Genomic DNA, 2,537 nt, shown 5'->3' on the forward strand with positions numbered 1-2,537 from the left:
TGTACAAACACGAGCGATAACGCAATAACACATACAATATGACAAAATAACATGCAAATTATAATAATAAAAAAAATATGAATAAGTAAAATATTATGCATGTAAACAAATCTTATTATTTGTCTGTTAACGAGAACGTAAAATCAATTCATGCGTTTTTGCAAATCATATAGATTCCGTTTTGTGAGAAAATAAAATATCTAATTGAAATGGGGATATTTAGCAAGTTGCTTATGAGTTTATTGATATTAAGTCAGTCGAACGTCTTAAGTCAAATGAATTTTGAACGTTATGATATGTAAAACTGTGTGACCGTTTAAATTTTATTTGGTGGTAATATTTACGCATCGTGGCGGCGACGGCGGCGGGCACGGCATGCAGGGCGGCACGGCATGAATGGCGGATTCGGCGGGGGCAGGGATAGCAGGGCGAGCAGCATGGATCGCAGGGCATGCATGGAGGGCACGGTTCGCACGTAGTATTGCATAGCGGCACGCATGGACCGCAAGGACCTCCGCATGGCGAGCACTGGACCGGGCAAGGACCACATGGCGGGTAACAACCTGCGATGAAAGCATATATCGGTTATGGCATGGAAATTTCAAAAGACAAACATTTGAGAATTGAATAATTAACCCTCCGTCGGTCGGCGTGGTAGGCTTTTTTCGACTTCAATTAAAAAAAATACTTCTAGTAATCCTATCGACTTGAAATTTCTTGACTTTTCCTAAAATTTCATTAGCTGTCGATCAATGAAAAAATCAGGACGAAAAAATGTACAGAAGGATAATTATAAGGATATTAACTTTTTTATACTTCGAACGGTCGGAAAGGTCTGTCTAGACCACCCATACATTTTGTATGAATTATCGCTTGTTGATATATGTAAACCAGTATTTTGACTTTTTTCGTGGTATTTTCTATTCAAACTGCGTTGTATATATTCTTTGCTATGTGTTGTAACATGAATTTTAGTATTTTCATGACGAGAGTTCTTTGAAAACCTACCAAACTCATTGGTAATCGCAAACACTGAAAATCGGATGAGTAATGCACACATATCAACAATTTTTTTACCAGTACTTCGTTCGATTTTTTTTTTTTTTTGCAACCTGTAGTGAAATTATATTTTCACTTTGAATTTTACAGCTCATTTCAAAGGCGATGCACCTCATTTCGTTTTCATTTGAATTTCACATTCATTTCTAAGGCGCCGAAAAAGAATAAATATGGTTTTTCATTGATATAAAACATTGATGACAAAAAAAGCAACGATTTTTTTATATTTCTTGATTTGTTTTATATAATATAATATATAATATTTTTATCATAAGCAAGCTTAACACATGCAAAAGACGGTAAGAAAAAGAAAAAATCAAAACTATAAATATTTACTACAATAATCGTTAATATATATAAGACACCAAAAACTCATTTATCCCATATAAATGCATGTAAAATGAATGGTGGTCCAGCCAGACCTTTCCGACCGTTCGAAGGTGAAAAAATATCCGACCGACGGAGGGTTAATTATAAATTATATTAATAAAGTATTAGTTGTGATGCTAGGAGGATAAAAGACACGATGTAACATTAACTTGCTGCAGGTGGCAGATAACATTAAGAAATATTTGTTTGGAATAAAACTTATGGAAATTGCAAGTATATTGATAGAATATGCTTCTAGTATTTTATATTACTATTTAAAAACAGTACTATACCGGGAGGTTGGCACGTTGTCACACAAACTGGCGGCGGGCAAATCGGTGGTGGTCGAACGATAGGTGGGCACACTACTGGTGGCTGAATCTTAATACAAATTGGCGGCGGGCAAATTGGTGGTGGTTGCACCTAAGGATAAATGCATCATGCTCATAGCTTTAACTTTGAATGATTATTTGTTTTTTGACAAATCAAGAAGATATTATACTTCTTTATATTTTTATATTACCTCTTTTGTAAATACTTTATTTAGAATGGTGTTATATAGTGATATAGTTTATATTTAAAAAAATAATAACAATATAAATACATTTCAATTTAACAACTATGTTCGGAACGATTTCAAAACTAGTGTGCACGTGCACTCATATAATTTACTCATTCAGCAAATTTTGAAATAGCTAGTTCGTAAACGATATATATTAACTTGACAATTTTTACAAATTTGAAATAAACTAATATTGGTAAACTTATTTCAACTAGTTAGGCGTATTACAACTTATTTACCTTGATACAAATAGGTGGAGGGCAAATTGGTGGTGGGCAGATAGGTGCTGGTAGAACTGGCGGAGGGAACACCTGAAAATAGTCGTTGTTTACAATTCAAATAGAAGGATGAAATTTTTAAATCACTTTCAGATAAATATTCATGATACTTTCAGATATTACATAATAATTTACATGAATATTTGAATGATTTGTATGATAATATTTACGGGTATTCTAGCTGGTGGAGGAACACCGCATGAAGGCATTCTTGGGCATGGTGGGCACGGCGGCGGGCATGGTGGCGGTCCAGGGCACGAAACTGTCAT

At 34.5% G+C, this 2,537-nt stretch overlaps 1 protein-coding gene across 1 annotated transcript; it reads right to left on the reverse strand.

Annotated features, from left to right (window-relative positions):
- Window positions 1-1,683: 1,683 nt before the first annotated feature.
- Window positions 1,684-2,537, reverse strand: LOC113375221 (small proline-rich protein 2B-like). The gene is made up of 3 exons (XM_026615166.1): window positions 2,439-2,537; window positions 2,230-2,301; window positions 1,684-1,851 (listed from the first exon to the last, which is right to left on the reverse strand). The coding sequence occupies exons 1-3, from the start codon at window positions 2,535-2,537 to the stop codon at window positions 1,684-1,686; spliced, it is 339 nt and encodes a 112-aa protein (XP_026470951.1).

This window comes from Ctenocephalides felis, unplaced genomic scaffold (assembly GCF_003426905.1).
Source record: "Ctenocephalides felis isolate EL2017-DRISC unplaced genomic scaffold, ASM342690v1 CF-g0.4_SCAFFOLD_01886, whole genome shotgun sequence".
Classification (NCBI taxonomy): Eukaryota; Metazoa; Arthropoda; class Insecta; order Siphonaptera; family Pulicidae; genus Ctenocephalides; species Ctenocephalides felis.

Excerpts from the sequence above, each read along its gene's own strand:
- LOC113375221 (XM_026615166.1), bottom strand. The coding sequence starts at position 2,537 with ATGACAGTTTCGTGCCCTGGACCGCCACCATGCCCGCCGCCGTGCCCA. Across the intron at positions 2,302-2,438 it reads CTCCACCAGCTAGAATACCC|GTGTTCCCTCCGCCAGTTCT; the intron begins GTAAATATTATC and ends GACTATTTTCAG. Across the intron at positions 1,852-2,229 it reads CTCCACCTATTTGTATCAAG|GTGCAACCACCACCAATTTG; the intron begins GTAAATAAGTTG and ends ATTTATCCTTAG.